We start from the raw sequence: 18,334 nt of genomic DNA on the forward strand, positions 1-18,334 counted from the left end.
TTCTCTCTGCGGAACCATCGAGCAGCAGCTCCTCAGATCCACGGAGGGGAATAAGTGTGACACGTGCACCCAAGTAGCAACAATGAGAGAAAAGGTAATCAAATTATTCATCTCTCACTTTTAAGCATTTTACATTTTTGTATTAGCCTTTGAGTGTTACTGCCTTTCAGTTTTACAGATTCATGCGAGTCTGTAAACGTCCCTTTGACGTAGTTTGGTCGGACAAGCTAAGTAATGTTAGCTGCCTGCTCAATGTCAAGGGAGACATTTATTGACGTTTACTGAACGTCGTTGGTATTGTCACGCTGTCCTCTGAATTAAATTGCGCTGTTTAACAGCTGTCAGAAGACGTCGACTCAATGTCTCGTCGGCTCAAGCAATAAAAAGACACACAGAGGCTGCACCTGTCGTCTGCACAGCCTCCCACATCCTTCAGCAATTATCTAGCTTCCTACAAACTGGGATGTACACTGTGCAAGTGCAACAATATTGAAAACTTGGCTCAGTACAATGAGATGTTACCTGCATTATGTAGATACATCGTTTTACAGTTAATATTGTAGAAATGAGTGAAGAATAGAGAACAAAACTGATGGTGGTTGTAAGAGGGAAAAGTTTAGATGTTTGTACTGTTAATACAACCTAGAAGATTGTAGCATAAATAAGCTTCCACATAGGAAAAAGTTTCAACATTGGCCTTTCGGTGAGGCATCTCATTTTATGAATGAATAATTTGTTAAGTAATAATTTGTTTCTGACATTAGGACATTATTTGGAGACTATTTATTTAATCCCAGACCTAATATCTGTGCTTCATAGTGAAAGACATCTCAGTCAGTTGACCTCATAGCGGTCAGTCTATTGAGAAATCTCAGTCTTGATGTTTATTGTCTTATCCAAGATATTGATGCCACTTATTTCATTGCAGCCATTGTCATTTACTTGTTATCTGTGCACACGCAATAGCCTGAAGGACTTTTTTAATGCAGTACTTTTAGTTTTAGCCTGACAGAGAAGATGAGCAAAGGCCAACATACAAAATCTGTAGGAAATCCTTGGATTAGTCATAAACAAGGGACACTGTTTAACTAACCTAGTAACTAACTAACCAACTAGAAGTTTAAAGCGACACCTGTTAGAGTGGCTGGTTGAGGCAACCATCTCTCCAACTAATGTGTACCATTAGATGATGATGTGTCTGGTGTTAATTTCTCTCTAGGCCATCTACACACATATATACCCATTAAAACAAAATGCCACTGCAGTTGTTCCCCTCCTCCAGTGTCTGACTCCAGCAAAATGCCAACACATTTATTCTTGCCAGTATTTAGGTACGCTGGTTGTCCTCATGATAAATGGGCGGGAATGTATATGTTATGGGTTTGGCTCTCACTGGGGTCACCTATACTAAAGTTGTGTGAAGTGCTTTGGGATAAAAACTCCCAACAAATGACAAATAAGCAAACCTCTGCAAAATGTTACAACATGGCTCCAGGTAATTATGATTACAAACTGATTTTCAGCTATATTCATATAAAGTACTCAAGAGGAGAACTCTTCCTTCAGTGCTGTCAGCTTTGTGCCCCGTCATCTGACTCCGACAATAAATACAGTTAATGACTTCTCCCTCTCCTTTTCTCCAAGGTTCTTTGACTGCGGTGTTGGGGTTAAACTAGGATGGCCATCCGCCGGGTTCCACTAGTCTTGTTGGCCTGTGGCTCCTTTAATCCCATCACCAACCAGCACATGAGGCTGTTTGAACTGGCCAGAGACCACATGCACAGCACAGGTCAGATCCAAAGTTTAAAATTAGGTTTAGGGCTAAATGAAATGAAAAAGGTGTCGTGCTAAAGATCTGCATTTGCTTTTTAAATGTGTGCTGTTTTGCATGCACTATTTGACTCCACAAGTAACCTTCAGGGTCGAAGCAGTTCCTGTAAAAGTTCTGATAAGATGATGTCAAATAAAGCTCCTCAATTATATATGCAGTGGATCAAATGTATATCTTGAAATAGGATTCTCACAGTGATGAAGCTACAGAGAATTATAATCCAACTCTGCAGCTCTGAAGACATTTTCAGACCCTTTTAGACTCTTTTATTTTATGGGCCAAAAATTTACTGCATAGTTCACATGTTCTTATCAACCTAATTTTCAGCAACAGCAGGCAACTGTTCTCAGCAAACAACCTCTTTCCAACCTACTGTACATCACCTGCCTGGCACCACATGACAGACAAAGGTGGAAACTACAGTAGCTGGTGAAAAAAGTCTTAACAACCAGCGAGCTAAAGATGTAGGTTTGGATGTGAAAAGTAGGAATTTCCTTGCTAACACATTAGCCATTCTAATTTTATACATATCAGGGCTTTGTTTTTCAGATCAGTCCTCTGCCCCCCAGTGGTAAAAAAAATCAATTATCGCAGATTAAAGCACTCTAGTCTATGACTGAACTATTGTCACAAACAAGAATAACAAAGAAAGGAAACATTCACTTTCTCTTAAGTTTGCAAATGTACAAACATGCTAAACTTTCTGATGCTGCAGAGACCTACAATGAACTCCGTGTTGTTTTCTTCCGGTTTAGAAAAAACTCAGTCACCCTCGGCCCGGCTGCGTGTCTTGACATGTGCTGCCACACAGTCCATGTAACAGCCGTGTCAGCAGACAAAGTTTCCCTATATAAATTCAGGCCCATTTACATCCTAAAGCTGATCAGAATAAGAATACCAGCCTGGTCACATGGTTTTAATGTGTTATACTGGTCATGAATCAGCTCCTTCATTCTAAGATGCTTTATGAGTATATGCACACTGCAGCATTTCAGTGGGTAGGAACATAAATAAGGCTCTTATGGTTCCCTTTGACCCCTTACCTATAAGGAATCAGCTGAATAGTTTGAGTGTAACCATTAGAAAATACTGTAAGCTGCATACATTAACTGTTTTCATCCTTCTGTTATGAATGTCTGTGCTGCAGTTGCAAATCAATCTGTTATTTACCCTTTTTAACACTATGATTAGCACAATGTGCTACTGGATTGGAAAACTGAAATTTTCAAAATATTAGTTGAAAGTAGTTTCTAAAATCTTAAATATCAATTAAACGATAAGCCACAAGTTATGTCATAGTTTGATAACTTCATGTCATTATCAAGCACTTTCATTTCCCCATATTAAAAAGATCAATTTTAGCATTTGCAGCACTTCTCCAATTTGAGAGCTGACAAAGCACTAATGGTATTAACATCACTATCTCTTAGAGATCACTGTATCTGCTGCTTCATATTCCAATTCTGTATTGGCTGTCGTGACCCAGAAAAACTGTATTAATCTCCTCTCCCTTCAGGCCTGTACCAGGTGGTGGGTGGCATTGTGTCTCCAGTGAGTGACGGCTATGGAAAGCAAGGCCTGGTACTGGCTAAGCACCGAATTGCTATGGCAAAGCTGGCGCTGCAGAGCTCCAACTGGGTCACGGTTGACGAATGGGAGAGCCAGCAGCCAGACTGGACGGAGACGGTGGTCACTATGAGGTACAAAACAGCAACAGTTGTTAAACAGTTATAACTGTTTTGTTTGTAAGAGGTTACTATTCAGAGAACATGCATTAAAGTGTAGGATTAATTTAACCTTTGCTGTCATCTATTGTCGACGCACCTCAACTGATGATGACATCCACTATTACACAAGTTGCTTATAATAACTGTAGTCAGTAATTCCTCGTCCATCCATAATTCACAGCACTCCAGTGATTAATCAGAGAGGAGATTTACTTTTTATCAAATTTCACTGAATAAAGGCTTTTGCTTTGTGTGACCAGATACTGTGAGATTAAATTTTCATGTGCAGCCAGTAAATGGATTCCAACCTTAATATAAAGTGTAATATACTGTAGAAAGTCATTTCTTCATTTCTTTTTACTGAGCTGTGAGTAACTGTGCGTTACACATAAAGGCTTTCTCTTGCCGTTTCAACAGCAGCTGAAACTTGAATTGCTATAACCAAAACTGTCCCCGTCAATGACAATCTTTTAATGTACTGGAAGATAAAAATTTCTTTAAGTCTAACAACAGGGCCACTGCAGCGTAACTCATTGCCTTCTTTATGGTTCTTCTCGTCACCTTCATACTTAAGAGGATATAAAACCAATTTTTTTGTAGTTTTACCAGTACAATTCACTGGGATGTACTCTTCTACGCTGCTCCTGCCAGTCCTGCATCAAGCCAACCTCGACTGTTTGTGTAACACAGTGTTGCCATGTTCCCTGAGCCTAAATTACGAGGTTGTGGTCTTTTCGGGGCTGCCAGACTTGACTGATGTCAGGTCTGGGTTTTTCATGGGGTGAAATTGGGGGCACGGGCTGCTTAATTCACTGGCCGAGTGGGAGAGATGTAGTCGTAAAAGGTTGTCCGGGACATAAATATGGGTGATGAGAGGCAGGCAGAGGAGCTGTGATGTGAATGTGAAAGAATATCGGAGTATTGAGTTTACTGTACAGAAATACGCTATTTGCACCCCATACTGTGTGTTGTGAAATAGTAAGTCATAAATGCTAAAAGATTTGGGCACATTTTAAAAGGGTCTCTCCCACTTGCATCATTCTTCCACTTTATTATTCACTCTCCTCCTTCCCTGCTCCCCATTTCACACACAAATCCCCTTATGAGTGTCCCCCCCCCCCCCCCCACCCCCCCCACAGCTGGTCGTCTCTAAGCCGTGTTTGCGCAACACGGGTACTGATCAAGGCATGAAGTGGCCTGTTGTCCCGAGGCTGTGAGCAGGCTACGTCACACGTCATCTCACTCCCCAACACACAAACACACACACACACACACACACAAATCTAGTAGAACACCTTTAAGAGGCTTTACTTCATAACAGTAAAGTTTTTCATTCATCTTTTTTTCTAAGTTCCTCTGTAACTCATGCTTTCTTCTCTGTCTTTTTGTCTAAGTCACTTCAGTTTGATAAGGAATTATTGGCATTGTGTTTTAATCACAAAATGCTGTTGGCTTAAGCATATGAATCGAGCAAGTTAAATAATGAATGAGTACTTAAAAAAGTAGTATTTCTGAGTAAATGCAATAAAACAACCAGCTACTGATAATAACTGAAGATAAAGTGAGAAATCCTGAAGATCAGAATGAGAAAGGATATTTCTGTGTATTACCATATATAACATTTAAGGAATAAACTCTCTTTCTTCTCTCACACCTTTGGTATTTTGGACAGGTATCATTATGGGCGTATTCTAAAGGAGTATGAGCAGAGCACAGGAACTCACAGCAACTCCGGTGGGAACTCCACTCTCCTCTCAAGTAAGAACTTCTCACTCTTGGGAACTTACGATAAGCTGAGAAACTCCTTGACCCCTGACTTTTTTCAGGCCTTAGTATTTGGTTTTAATATCCGCCGTGAATTAATTCTTCTTTGCATTTTGTGTTCCAGCGTGGTTAGAAATTTAAGACATAGACATTAATTACATTTTTGGCCAGGCTAGTGGCGTAGCTGGAGGGAAGGTAATGTTGTTCTGTTGCTTGGTCTACCGCTTTGGTCCAGACTGAAATATTTCAACAACTACTGGATGGATTACTATCAACATTTTCTACAGACATTCGTGTTCTCCTGGAGGATAAATCCTAATGAGTTTGGAGATCGCTACACTTTTCCTGTAGCACCAGCAGCCGGTTTCTGTCTGCACATTTGATGGATTTCCATGAAATTTCGTGCACACAAACTCACCCTGTCACCAGTTTTACTTTTCATCTATCATCATCATCAGGTCAAAATTTCAATTTGTAGAATACTTTTATGACCAAATTACCTGTTAGATTAATAACATTGTCATCAGCCTCAGCTGTGCTGTACTGTTTAGTGCTAATTAGCAAATGGTAAACAACATCAGCATGTTAGCGTTGTCATTTGCTGTGTGTAAATGTAGCCTCACATAAATAAATGGCTGTAGACTCTTTTGAGATTAGCGCCTGTATAATGATGACATTGTAACTATATAAAACACACAGTTCTTGGTAAAGTCTTTTCTTCAGCGTATTGCTTTGTCACATCTTTAACAAGCCCCCTAACAGAGTGAGGGTCAAGGATTTGCATCAATCCTATATAATGTGCCTGTTCTTAACACGTGCAAAGTCGAAGCCTAATAGTGCTCAGTGGTCCTGACTAACGGTGGTTAAGGAGTATTAGGGATAGTTTTAATAGGCAACTTTTAAGACCTTGTGTGTGTGTGTGTGTTTGTGTGCCCTCATAGGACGGATGAACTCACAAATGCATAGCTATAACATTTGTGAGCATGACGGTTGTTGCATAACTAGAAGATAGCCAATCAGAATTCAGGAACATTGTCATGGATTATCTATGATTTAGCAAAATCAGTTACAGGGATATGTGTTTGCTGCTTTACAACACTGCACAACACTTCACTGAGATCAAGTAGATACAATCTGAATTTTGTTTGCAATGATTGACATGTTGAAGAAAAAAAATGCCTGTGTTTGTTCGTTAGTTTTCTCCTTTTCAGCTCATTTAATGTAGAGCCATATGGATGTTGAACAGCTCGAGTAATCAGCGATGTTATGCTTTGCTTTAGCCTTCAGCACGATGAATATCTAAATGGTGTGATTTCTAGAAATAATAAGTCAGTTTTAGTCATGTTCTGTTATTTGCCACGTCCAGACTCATTCTTTTTCTTTTTCATTGCCATTCACATCACCACTGCCTCCACTTTTGTATTTGCTCTTCAAAAGTCAAGGCTTCCTCCGAGGAGACAGTTCAGTCATGTAGGCAGTGTGTGTACTTTTATTGCATTCCTATTTTTTTAAGCTTGATTGTGGACTAGCCAGCTGGCAAACGCCCACTGGACTGTTTCCATGTATTCAAAACTAGCTCCACTTGAGGATTATGTCACTCTTTGCCATCATAATTGCTCTGAAAACAAGCACAGAATGAAGACTGAAATATCAAGGATGGAGTGGACAGTCTAGTGACTGAATGATTATTTTTGGGTAACATATTTTGAGTCTGGTGGAGAAGGAAACACTAGAAATGTGAAAATTGTGTATGTGTGTCATTTGTGAATACATTTTGATGATAACAAGGACTCAGGGTTGTGACAAGTTGTTTGTTATTTTTATGATGCATTTATATCAACAGGTATCATAAACTAACTCAAATAGAAATATTATTCATGGGACATTTTTCATATTCAGAATAAATCAGATCATGTTGAGCTGTAGCTCCGGCCCCTCGCTGCATATCAACACTTCTCTCAGCTTCAAAAGATCCGACATCACAACATATTTACATGTAGCCTCTTATTCATATGTATTTTGATGCTTTTCTCAAAAATATTAGAATAAAGCCTGACTATTAAACCACATCTTCTCTCAGGCCCTGCTCCCCAGCTGAAGCTCCTGTGTGGAGCAGATTTCCTCGACACCTTCAAGATCCCTGGCCTGTGGCTGGATGACCACGTGGAGGAGGTGGCCGGGCATTTCGGCCTCATCTGCGTCAGTCGAGGGGGTCTGCAGCCAGAGCGGGCCGTACATGAGTCGGACGCCCTTTCACGCCACAGAGAAAACATTCATCAGGTGAAGGAATGGGTGAGGAATGAGACGAGCGCCACAGAGGTGCGGCGGGCTCTGAGACGGGGACTGAGCGTGAAATACCTGATCCCAGACTCTGTGATAGAATATATTCAACAGCACAACCTCTACACCGAGGACAGCGAGAGGAAGAATAAAGGCGTTGTGCTGAGGCCGCTCACCAAGCAGGCACAACAGCCAGCCAAGAGTCTGGATGACTGACAGACAGACTGCTGCAGCATTCAGCTGAATATGGAAACCCTTAAAGTGGAAATTCAGTCACAGATCAGTGCTTCTCTACAATGACCGGAAGCTCTGTTTACTTCCACTGGACTGCAGTGTGATACAGATGCAAACATCTGCAAAGAAACTCATGTTTGGCTTAAATGTGTTTTGTTTTAAGCAGGAGACATCTGCACAGTTCTGTGGTATGTTTTGAATCAAGGACATGTTGCAAATCCTGAGCCTCATCATTATGCCAGTCTGAGATGAATGAACATGTGTCTCTTGAAAGTTTACCATCCTATGTAGTTTTTCACATTGCACATCACTGATGAATGGAAATAAAATCCTGTATATTTGGAGCGTTTTTGTCTGACTGGTATTTTTTCCTTGCTTGTATAAAATCACAAACCAGAGCCATAGCCAGACTCAAAATATTTGGCTTTGGTTTATTGATATTATAATATCAAGAAATACAACATATCAGACTTTGTCAGGGGTTGAATGATAAAGTCTTGGACTTATTTTCACCATTGTCCCTGGTGTTTTCACAGTCCTTTATCAAGACAGACAGACAATCATACGATGTCTGACATTGAGTATAAGAACTAAGGCAATACAAAATTGAATCTTATGAACAAACAATTGATCAAATCTTTTCAGAAAGCAGACAAAAAAAAGGGTCAAAAAGCACTTCCAAAGGAGAAATCTTGTCATAAAAGCAGTTGTGAAATGTAGTTAAAGCAGCAAATACCAATGAAGACATTTAGGGTTTTACCTTTATGTGTATTTAAGTAAACTGAAGCAGAGACTTTGCAGTTATATATTAACCTCTAGGCTACCGGGATTATTTTATATTGGATATTTTCCAATTGTTAAAATGTAATTTCCCCAGGTTACATGTGGTAGAAAAAAACATTGACATGGAAATCCAGCTGCTGTCAATAACAGCAGCTGTGTTGTGATCATAAAATGATTTTATCTGCAGCAGCAGCTTGGTATGACTGCTGGTAAACATAGCCCAGCATGTATGAGCCGCCATCAAATTTCATTATCACTCACTATCTGACAACAGAAAGACGAAAATATGTAAATGAGGACAACTGAAGCGTGAATTCGGCTGCATTAAAACAGCATAGGTGATCACAAAGAGCAGGACGGGCCAGAGCAGAAGATTAATCCGTGCGCACAGTTTGCCAACCAGTGCGCTCGGTTTATTAATCCATGCGCACGGATTTCCATGTCAATATTTTATTCAACCACATGAAGCCTTGGGGGGCCTCAGTACCAGGTTACTAAAAACCCCCAAATTCTCTGAAAAAACACAGAGGATATGACCCCCACAGGTACAGTAGCGATGGCCTTGACCAGGGCCTGAATTCCTGTTTTTAATTTCCTCTCATACGAAGATCATCGGGAGGATCTCTGCACTCTAACAGCCTCCCAGCAGCATTTCATTCCGGATCTATTCAGTTCCCCCCATTATCATCCACACTGTGTGTCTGCGAGGCCTGTATGTTTTTTTTTCCACCAAAGGATTTAAAGTAATCCTGACAGTTGCTCAGCTACAGGAGGTGTTTTCTCACTGAGGCCAATGGCTGAAAGCGCCACTGTGATACTGACTGGCATCCTTTGAAAGATTGGTGTGTGTGTGTGTGTGTGTGTGTGTGTGTGTGTGTGTGTGTGTGTGTGTGTGTGTGTGTGCGTGCGTCTTTGTCTGCGCTCCAGTCAGAAAGGATTTAGACAGTGTGTTGGCTGCAGCTGGCCCGAAAGAGAGATGATCAAATTAATTGAGTTATTTAGGCGAGACAAAAGATGTGGCAGGCCTATTGTGCAACATTTAATTGTTCCTGGCTGTGAGATCATTTTCAGCTCAGGTGATTCTGCTTTTATACCGTGAATATTACTCACACTGTGTTCTTCATTCAGCCTGATTCACAGCCTGATCAATGCCTTAATAGATCTCTGTGCGAGTTTTATTCCGTTAGGCTGATGTTGGTTCTGCATGATGATATACACCCCATAATATAAAGTTAATTGAAAAAAGGCCTCATCTTATACAACAGGAGCAACAGGCCAAATCTGCCACACGTGGAATTACATAGAAGTGCGCCTTGTCCATTAATAAAGGAAGTATATTCATCCTAATCCCGCATAGGCAGAGTAAGCATTCTGCAAGATAAAGCACACAAGTGTATTGTATGTATGCAGGCCATGTGTTCCCAGTATACAATGTGTAGGGAAAGCGTGGTGCGGATTGTGGGGTTACACAGGGTGGATGGAGTGAGCGAGGTGGGAGGCAGTGAAACCCGGCAAGTAATCGGATTAAAGCGAGTTCGGTTAAAATTGGGGCTTTTTACGGCAGGTTCTGCACTCGGACACAAGTAGCCATCCACAGCGGACCTCCTCATCCACTGGAAGTAGGAACACCAGCAAAGAAACAGCCAAGATGCCCGTTGATCTGAATGGATATTGGAAAATGATTTCCAATGATAACTTCGAGGAGTACCTGAAGGCTCTCGGTGAGTTTGTTGGATATTTTTAAGAAGAAGGTGAAAATGTCTGATTTAGATTACAAATATCAAAACTGATCAAGATTTTGATAATAGTTTTGATATCATGAAACAATGGAAATAATGCTCCAGTAATCATAAAGAAGCAATATTCCACCAGTGGTACATGAAGTCATCTGGTATTATGCAGTTCACAGTATCTCATATGGTTTTTCCACCATAATGAGGGAAATGGAAATTACTATACTATATATAACTATAGACTATTGTTAGGAATACCAGACTGTTTTTTTAAGTCATCAGACTTGTATAGGTACAGATGCATCTAACAGTTTCAATTTCTAAAAACTGGACATATATTTATGTGTATGAAACTGCTCTAATATTCCCAACTCCTCACTGTCCTCTTCTTCTTATTCATGTTTCCATCTTCCCTCGGGGACCTGTCACAGATGTGAACGTTGCCATCAGGAAAATCGCCACCTTGTTGAAGCCCGACAAGGACATCGTCCACGATGGGGACCACATAATCATCAAGACCCTCAGCACTTTCAAAAACTACAACATGGACTTCTATGTGGGCAAAGAGTTTGAGGAGGATCTGTCTGGGGTGGATGACAGGAAATGCATGGTGAGCAATTCGGACCAACGGGAGGTTTTATGAATGTATATATGCTGCAATGCAATTTTTTACCCATTTGAAAAACCTGTTAAACCACTTAGATACTACAGTTACATTACAATCCAGAGAGAGTGGGCACCTGTGGCATTAACACATCTTCCGTGGGTGCAAAACCTGGTGTGTATAAACTTCTTGGTGGCATACCTCCAGACTGTAATGAGCATATGGTGTGGTGTCATGCAGCCATTTTATACCAAACTTCACACCTACCTACTTACAAAACTTTCCTCAAACTTTTTCACAGCCTTGTCTATGGAATAACTGATTTGATTATACAGGTAGGTGTTATTTAATGAAGACAGATGTGTCAGATCCTGCAGGGAAAGAACTGTAGTGTTGCAATAAGAAATCAGTCAAATTTATTTAATCAGATTGTCACTGAATACTGAATAGGATCAAAGATTATCTGTTGTTCCCCCAGACAAAACCTTTTTTTGTATGCTGATAGGCTGATTATAGATAAGCTATAAGCTGTTTAAAGAGTGGCTGAGAGAGAAGGTCACATGCGTCCGTATGTGCTGATTTTATCGGAAATTATTTTAATTATTTTTAAGAGGGGTGTAGGAGGACTGAGCCTCTCAACTCAGTATATTACATACATTTAAATCTATGAGATATGATAGGAAACATCCATCCATAGCATTAAATAAATGTATAATGTGTTATAATAACATTCATGTTTCTCTCCCTGACCTGTGACCCCCAGACCACCATCACCTGGGAGGGAGACAAGCTGGTGTGTGTGCAGAAGGGAGAGATTGAAGGAAGAGGCTGGACCCACTGGGTGGACGGAGATGAGCTTCATCTGGTAAGAAAACATCAGTTCCTGCCATGAATATTAATGTACACAATTTGGACACTTTGACCCATATCCAAAAAATGCCTCTCAGCTCTATATGTGCGCTGCATATGTGTGACTCTAGTGTGAATTAGCCCACCAGCTCCAGCAGAGGTAACATTCAGCTCTGTGAGGCACACATGCACACAGGATAAGTACGTTACATGTATATGGATGTAACTCATTTACAGGCAAATAAATCCTATTGTTTCCACATAAGGAACAGCTTCTAAAGGTACAGTTTCAAAGGGAAACACATATTTTGATCCTCAAGAGTTCCCTCCAGATCAAACGGAGAGACTGATGGACGATGCGAGATAAAAAGTTATTTATATATTGTGAAATGAAAAGCCGTTAATTTTCTGCAACTCATTTATTTGGCATTTTCTCTCTGTCATCGTGAACTGAGACTTCCAGTCATCCAGTGCATATCAACATCAGCCTCAGCCATGTTATTATCTTGACTTTCCGAATCTAATTTCTGTTAGAGGGACTTCAATAACTTTTTTTTTTTTTTTTTTTTTTTACATCTCCACTGTGAAATTCATAGTGTGGCCCAGTGTGGCCTGTAATGAAAGCATTAGCATCTGAAAAGACTTTAAAGTAATGACTAGCCCATTACCATTTTCATTAGCTCAGCATTATCAGATTTCCCTCTGTGTGATTACTGCTATCAAAGCGAAGCAAAAATAATCTGCCAAATTATTTGGTTTAAGTGATGCCAACAGATGTTTTCAATCAGCAGCCATGAAATTGGTTATTAGTAAGAAGTTCCCCAGAGCCAGTGGAGCGTTTGAATGTAGAGCAGCAGTGGCCTCTGGTGGCAGAAAATGTATTGCATGTATATGCAAGGCGATTGTCCAGTGAAAACCATGCATCTCCAATGTTGGTGCTTTTGAATATTTCAGTTTTCCTTTGTGCACTGAGGAAATTGTCCTACTTCTTAAGCTAAATAACACATTTTACAACCCATTGGATCATCTGTAATATATGTTGTCACAAATCTGAAAACATGGCCATGAAAAGTTTATAATTTGTAGATTTGTGGTTTACTCAGGAGAACAACAAACTGTAGAACTGGATTAGAAATGATTAAGAATGTCCTGAATTATTTGGAGGACTGCTCATTCAATGTTTGTGCATCCTTGATCCATCCTCGGCCCGCCCTGCCCATAGTTACTGTTGCTAAGTCTTTAGTCAACAAGATTGTTTTCAGGTCATCTTAACTCAGCCGTGATTGCAGCATTGAGGGAAAGGAGCAGGGCTTATGATCGATCAATAATGAAAATGATTCTCTTTAATTCTGTTAACATATAGAATCAATTAAAAATGTACAATATATTGTATAGTTGCCATTCACCTCTTGGTCATTCCTGTTTCTTTCTTGAGTAATCTAAAAACTTCAAATTGTATTTTGTTTGCAGGAGCTGAGAGCTGCAGGAGCTGTTTCCAAGCAGGTCTTCAAGAAGTCCTAAGCTGCCTCTTGTTGAACGAGACGGTTACCCCAGCTGACACTGGCTCACAGAGAGACACCAGACAAATCCCTACATCTGTGCATCTACCCACATGCTTTTCTACTATAAATGTTATTTTCACCAAACACAGATTTACTGTACATCCATCAGGACGGTTGCCTTCTCTGCCAAAGCCAATTCAAAGGGGCGTGGCAGCGTTTCTATTACGTTATATCCCAAAATGTAACACTGTGTATCTGTCTCAGGGTGGGTGCTCCTTTGATTAACATGTTTAGATGTGTTGGAGGCATTGCATACTGCTAGGTGTAGCTGATCTAATGATGGTGAGCCACACTGAGAGTCCGGGTGGGAGGAAGGTTATGGATGCAGTGAAGAGAACAGAAAGTTAAACAGTTCATCTCTTCTAAGTTCTCTAAATGTGGATTGATATACAGAAAGGAAAAGGATGAAGAGTGTGGTTGAGGGCTGTAAACATCTTTGCTACTGATGCTTAGATATCAGATACAATGTGTGTGTGTGTATATATATCCCTCCCACTCCTTTGGGACTGTGCCATTGATAGTAAAATGAATCAATCAATAAAGGAAACAGTGCTCAATAATGTCATTTGTCTTTTCCTGAGTAGTTAAACTATATACTGTATCTGCATTTTGTTGAACAGACTCACTGGAAAAGTGAATGTTTTGTATGGCAGGTCAGCATCCTATCATACAACCAGACAGACCATTGAAACTAATTGATATTTCACAGGCCAATAGACTTACTGTTAGAAGTTCCTTTTATCTGAAAATGCTTCTCCAGACATGCACAAGGCCTTTGAGGGCCTCTCTACTTGAGAATTAGAGTGAGTGAAGAGAAGCCCGCGGAGCTTCAGCCAGAGAACTCGAGCCACGCTGTGCTCCGAATCAGCTAATCTGTCGGCTCACTTTGTGCATTGCCATCACCAATTGGGCAGTCTATAGAAGCAGTCCAACTCACTTGCTCATTCTTTGCTGCTGCTGCTCGCCTTGCTTTTCTACCTCCTGCTGCTTCTTGTGCATTCACTCCCTGCCACCATCCCAGCGTCTACCTGCAGGCTCTGTTTATTTATGGTTCCCCAGGGGGTTGTTATTGATCTCTCCCTGCTCTCGCTTTGGCTGGTCCAAAAAATTATGCTCTCAGGAAGGGGCCGAAACAGAGTGTGACGCCAGAGTAAAATCAGCATTTGCATTTATTCTCAATAAAATGGACTATCAACAGACGAACAGCTCAACACGCTCAAGAATCTTTCAGTCATTGCTTAATTTTCAAGTCTGCTCAAATATGTGTTTTGCTCATTGGTGCTGCCTAACCTTCACCGTTCAGAATGATGTATGTGTAGAATTTGACACTACAAGGCTGTTTTCATATTCATATACAGTAGGGAGGGGGGAAGTTTCTCTGTGCTCACCTTAAATCTGGGTTTAAGGCATGTACCTCCAAGTTATTTAGTGTTATTTTGTGACATTGCAACAATTTTGCAAGCCAGTCGTGGTCCAATATGAAAACAAATGTAATGTGGAAATGTGAAGTGCACATACTGAATGGTCTTTTAAGTGAAGGAGGAGACATCTTGTATCCAGTGCCCACTTTACTGGTGATAACGCTTTCACAAGAATGTTTCAGTGATACAAGTCAGTAATACAACTTGCACAGTTCCATCAGAAATGACCCATGTATTGATCACCGGGGGCAGGAAATGTGTTCTGAACAGAAACAAGGGTTCTGTGAGTCCCTTGTGCATGTGCATGCCATTTAAATCCAGTGTGGGTATGGTGAACCTTGCCAGGGACAATGCAAACTACTATATAGTGATTTAACTAATGAGTGAAAGCACATTTAATGGCTATAGCAGAGGAAATGCTAGTGATAAATAGCATAATAAAACTGTGTTGGATATGATGAAAATCTCTAGGATCATAACTTTAAACTAAAAATATTTGCATGTTTATAGATTTTAGATTTTTCAATTTATATGTCAAATCATTTATATGTCTTTAAACATGTCTGGAAGGAATCTTTAATTCACTTAGCTGTCTTTAACATTTATTTAGAACACAAAATTGAGAAATTGCATATCAATTTGTTTGTATTTTTACTACAAGACAAGTTGAACTTTATTAACCTTCAAGTTTCATTGAGGTTTAGTTTATTCGGGTTTAGTATTTGAGTTTGCCACAGAAGAAATCAAACAGAGCAGACTGTGCTGGTAGATGTTACAAAATAGCTTCCCCTGTCTGTACATTGTACACTGACCATCATGGCAAAGTTCACACAGGCACTATAGTTTCTGCATGTGTCTGTGTGTATAGATGCATGTGAGAGAAAGAGTGAACGGTGTTGCGTGTACGTGCGTGTGTGTGTGTGTGTGTGGGTGTGGGCATGTGCACTTATGCCCTTAGTAACCTCCCCTGATGACCGTGCAAAGACTGAAAGAAAAGGTTGAGTCCGTTCCCTCCCCCTCCAAAACAACTGCCCCTGCCAATCCCCTTTAACCTATAAACTCACTTATCAATAGTTCTCCGCCCTCATGCCCCCTGACTCATATAAGAGCAGGAGGACACCCTGCACCTTCCCCCTCCTTACACTGTCTAAAGTCTACAGACCACAGTGTCACCAGCTGCCACCATGCCTGCAGACTTCAGTGGGAAATGGATACTGGAAACTAATGACAAATTTGAGGATTATTTGAAAACACTGAGTAAGAAATATTTTATTTGAGTGGGTTTAATTTTTGACTTTGATGTCTTAGTTATGTGTTCATAATGTTACGTTGTGAAGAGATGTGTTGGACAAGCTGCACGAGTAAAAAAAAAATCATCCAATTTCATGCTCTCTCAATCTTTCTGTTAAAAGTGTTCCTGTCATTCTGTTACTGTTTGTCTGCTTTCAAGCTAAAGCAAAAATTGATTCATAAAAGCACCAATTTTACTGCAGATTATTGAGTTTTCAACAACCATCATCACAAATACAAAAATGATTCTGATTTTGAAATCATGCTATAGTCAATCACATATTTTTTCAGTCATGGACAAAAATTTCCAGAAAAAAAGTATACTCCAAGACTAAACATAGAAATCAGTTGATCTCGCCACATTAAATTATCAATTCTTGTTAAAATATTATTTATGCACTCTGACCCGACTGTTCTGAAAACATTGTATAATCAAGTCTTTCTGTTTCTTTCCCCAGATATTGACTTTGCAACACGGAAAATCGCAATCTCCCTATCTCAGACCAAAGTGGTTGTCCAAGATGGAGACAAGTTTGAGTTCAAAACACTGAGCACCTTCAGGAATTATGAGCTCTCTTTCACTGTAGGGGTGGAGTTTGATGAGTACACCAAGGGACTAGACAACAGAAACATCAAGGTAGTAGACTAGACCTCAAATATATGGAGTCCAAGAAGTGTCAAGAGCACTAATAGTTTGTCTGATGAGTCAACATTTCCCATTTTTCTTGTTGCTTGTAACAATGGAAAAAGAGTATTTAAATATGGTTATGACAACAGTTTGTGTGTTGGTGTGTGTTTCTCTCACATTAATGCTAAAAACTGACTAAAGCAACTAACAGTATTGTGTAGATGGTCAGAAATTAAAGAACCTCTCGCCTAATCAATATTTTTTATGTTAACAATGGATACTTGTCTTCTACTATGTGAAACATGTGAATGCGCAAAGAAGTATTGCCCGACTGCAGCTCCCCTCAGTTTTACAGCACTTGATAGCATTTTTCAGCTCAGTGTTTTGGTTTTACTGCCCACAGCTTTACTGTTTTGGTTCACTCTCACCACTCTCATAGCAGCATTTTCAACCACAGGCAGCTGATTTCAGTTAAAAGAAAAAACCTCAAAAAAAACCCATGGTGCTCTACCTGACCAGTACCAAACGACAGACAAAGTTAGTGATTAGCTGGTGAATATAGTGAAGCATTTAGCTGCTAAAGAGCTAATGAGTCAGTGGAGAACAAAAACAGAGCTAAAAGGTGAGTGAATATTAGACTCACCTCCACCTAGCGAAAGCTATTCTCATAAAGTACTTGTACAAAATAATTAACTATCAGGCCACCGCCTGGGGATCTGAGCCAATGTTTGATCAAGCAATGGGGGAGATGACAAATACTGTACTTTTACTGATAATTTTTGTTTGAACAAAAAGAGCACATATGATTAGTTTACACTAAGAGCTGATTTCATTCACAGCTGCAGTAATGACACATTAATATGTAGGAAAAAGGGAGCTGATGAGAGATAAAAGCAGTCATGAAATAGGTGAGAACAAGCAGTTTAAGGGGCTAATAAAAAATACATACTGAGTTATAAATGAAGTATATTGTTTAATGAATGTACTATATGTTGTATTGTAGAGTCTGGTGACCTGGGAGGGGGACAAGCTGGTGTGTACCCAGAAAGGAGAGAAGGCCAACCGTGGCTGGAAACACTGGATTGAAGGGGACAAACTCTACTTGGTGGGTTCACAGTACTTTTGAGTTTTTGTGAAAGATTTGAACCAGAATTTGAGTTAATAGATAAAATAGAAATGTGCAGGATCATTATGTGACTGCCATGTACTGTATGATCAGTTTTAACACTGTAAATTCAGTGATTATCCCTCTTATTAATAATATTAACAGAATCACTTCCTCTCTACACACAGGAGCTGACGTGTGAAGATGTGGTTTGTCTTCAGGTGTTCAAGAGAAAAGAATAATATGTTCCTGTTTTCCCAAAGTTATGAGCATAAAGAATAAAGGTGCTTTTCAGAGAATATAACATGTTGTGTATAAATATAGACAAACCTATCACTAATATGTCTAACAGCAATATAAGGACAATATTCTGTTGCACAAGGTAGCGGCTAAAAAAACAAATGCATTTTTTAATGGTTTAGTGACCACATGTGTGTGTAGTCACAAATTTCCATACTTCACAAAATCAACTGACTTTCAGAGGAGTATAATTTTCACTTTGCAATATAATTCACATGGTAAA

The 18,334-nt window shown here is 39.9% G+C and overlaps 3 protein-coding genes across 4 annotated transcripts; all 3 read left to right on the top strand.

Moving 5' to 3' along the window:
* The first annotated feature begins 3 nt into the window (after window positions 1–3).
* nmnat3 (nicotinamide nucleotide adenylyltransferase 3) lies at window positions 4–8,180 on the top strand. Its single transcript, XM_042427716.1, has 5 exons — window positions 4–94; window positions 1,645–1,789; window positions 3,348–3,531; window positions 5,231–5,316; window positions 7,403–8,180. Exons 2-5 carry the CDS (start codon window positions 1,678–1,680, stop codon window positions 7,816–7,818), a joined length of 798 nt encoding a protein of 265 aa, XP_042283650.1. The 5' UTR covers window positions 4–94; window positions 1,645–1,677; the 3' UTR covers window positions 7,819–8,180.
* An 899-nt stretch (window positions 8,181–9,079) lies between these two features.
* On the top strand, window positions 9,080–13,864 carry rbp1.1 (retinol binding protein 1, cellular, tandem duplicate 1). Of its 2 annotated transcripts, none has more exons than XM_042427717.1 (5): window positions 9,080–9,164; window positions 10,184–10,340; window positions 10,784–10,962; window positions 11,720–11,821; window positions 13,276–13,864. In XM_042427717.1, exons 2-5 carry the CDS (start codon window positions 10,268–10,270, stop codon window positions 13,324–13,326), a joined length of 405 nt encoding a protein of 134 aa, XP_042283651.1. In that variant the 5' UTR covers window positions 9,080–9,164; window positions 10,184–10,267; the 3' UTR covers window positions 13,327–13,864. The 2 variants fall into 2 exon arrangements, with proteins under 2 accessions (XP_042283651.1, XP_042283653.1); XM_042427719.1 differs by lacking the exon at window positions 9,080–9,164 and adding an exon at window positions 9,416–9,461.
* Window positions 13,865–15,972: 2,108 nt separating this feature from the next.
* Window positions 15,973–18,053, top strand: LOC121908039 (retinol-binding protein 2-like). The gene is made up of 4 exons (XM_042427720.1): window positions 15,973–16,045; window positions 16,537–16,715; window positions 17,710–17,811; window positions 18,000–18,053. Exons 1-4 carry the CDS (start codon window positions 15,973–15,975, stop codon window positions 18,051–18,053), a joined length of 408 nt encoding a protein of 135 aa, XP_042283654.1.
* Window positions 18,054–18,334: the final 281 nt, after the last annotated feature.

This window comes from Thunnus maccoyii, chromosome 12 (genome assembly GCF_910596095.1).
Source record: "Thunnus maccoyii chromosome 12, fThuMac1.1, whole genome shotgun sequence".
Taxonomy (NCBI): domain Eukaryota; kingdom Metazoa; phylum Chordata; class Actinopteri; order Scombriformes; family Scombridae; genus Thunnus; species Thunnus maccoyii.